The sequence below is a fragment of the Lolium rigidum genome, chromosome 6 (genome assembly GCF_022539505.1).
Source record: "Lolium rigidum isolate FL_2022 chromosome 6, APGP_CSIRO_Lrig_0.1, whole genome shotgun sequence".
In the NCBI taxonomy this organism is placed as follows: domain Eukaryota; kingdom Viridiplantae; phylum Streptophyta; class Magnoliopsida; order Poales; family Poaceae; genus Lolium; species Lolium rigidum.
Window position 1 is genome coordinate 273,355,002 of NC_061513.1, and position 755 is coordinate 273,355,756.

General features: G+C 46.8%; 1 protein-coding gene across 1 annotated transcript in view; it reads right to left on the minus strand.

The window, feature by feature from the left end:
• Positions 1–318, minus strand: part of LOC124666295 (cysteine-rich receptor-like protein kinase 10) — a gene marked incomplete at its 5' end in the record, with an annotated part of 5,316 nt that extends 4,998 nt beyond the window's left edge. The window contains one exon of the mRNA XM_047203639.1: positions 297–318. Within this exon, the coding sequence (XP_047059595.1) occupies positions 297–318 (22 nt within the window). The remainder of the gene's footprint in view (positions 1–296) is intronic.
• Between the last annotated feature and the right edge of the window lie 437 nt (positions 319–755).

Sequence of the window (755 nt, forward strand, 5' to 3'; positions counted from 1 at the left end):
TGAAAGAACATGTCCATTACCCCATGTGTGGTTTTGGTAATTGATGACAATCCCTATGGACTAACGGTTGCATTGAGAATATATCTTAGGTCAAGTCCATAGCCATGTTGGACTCAAGGTTGTAAGATGGAGAAGACGGAGTACAATGACGAAGACGGTGTCGAAGAGAGACGAAGACGGCGTAGAAAATGAAGAGAGAAGACGGCGTTGAAGATGCATGAAGACGGTGGCGAAGACGGCGTTGAAGATGGATGAAGACGGTGGAGTGCGTATATGTTGGAGGAAGACGGTGGCATGGACAATCATGAAGAGGATGAAGGCGGAGCTTGCCGACTCGAGAAGAACGCGCAAGGACTAGGTTTGTGCTCGATAGGATAGTGAGTATCGCATCATCGGAGAGAGCTCAATCCTTGCATGCATTGCATCGTGTTCTTGGTTCTTCTTGGTTCTTATGCATGAAACGGATTTCGGTTGCATTGCATGTTGCACGCGCAAGGGTGATGATTTTCCCGATATACCATATTGAGAGGTTACACCTCTATGACCATGAGAAAATCATCATCTACTCTTTTCCATGATTTCATCATGTGAGAAGGTAGCTCTTGTCGCCCTCTTTCCAACGAAATTGGTTTCACTGCATTCGAGTTTCCTAGCCCGAGTTATCGCATTTTCCGTTTCGCGTAAAAAGAAAAAGAAAAACTGCATATTGGGCCGGGCGGTACTACCGCTGAGCGGTACCGGCCTAAGTACCGCTC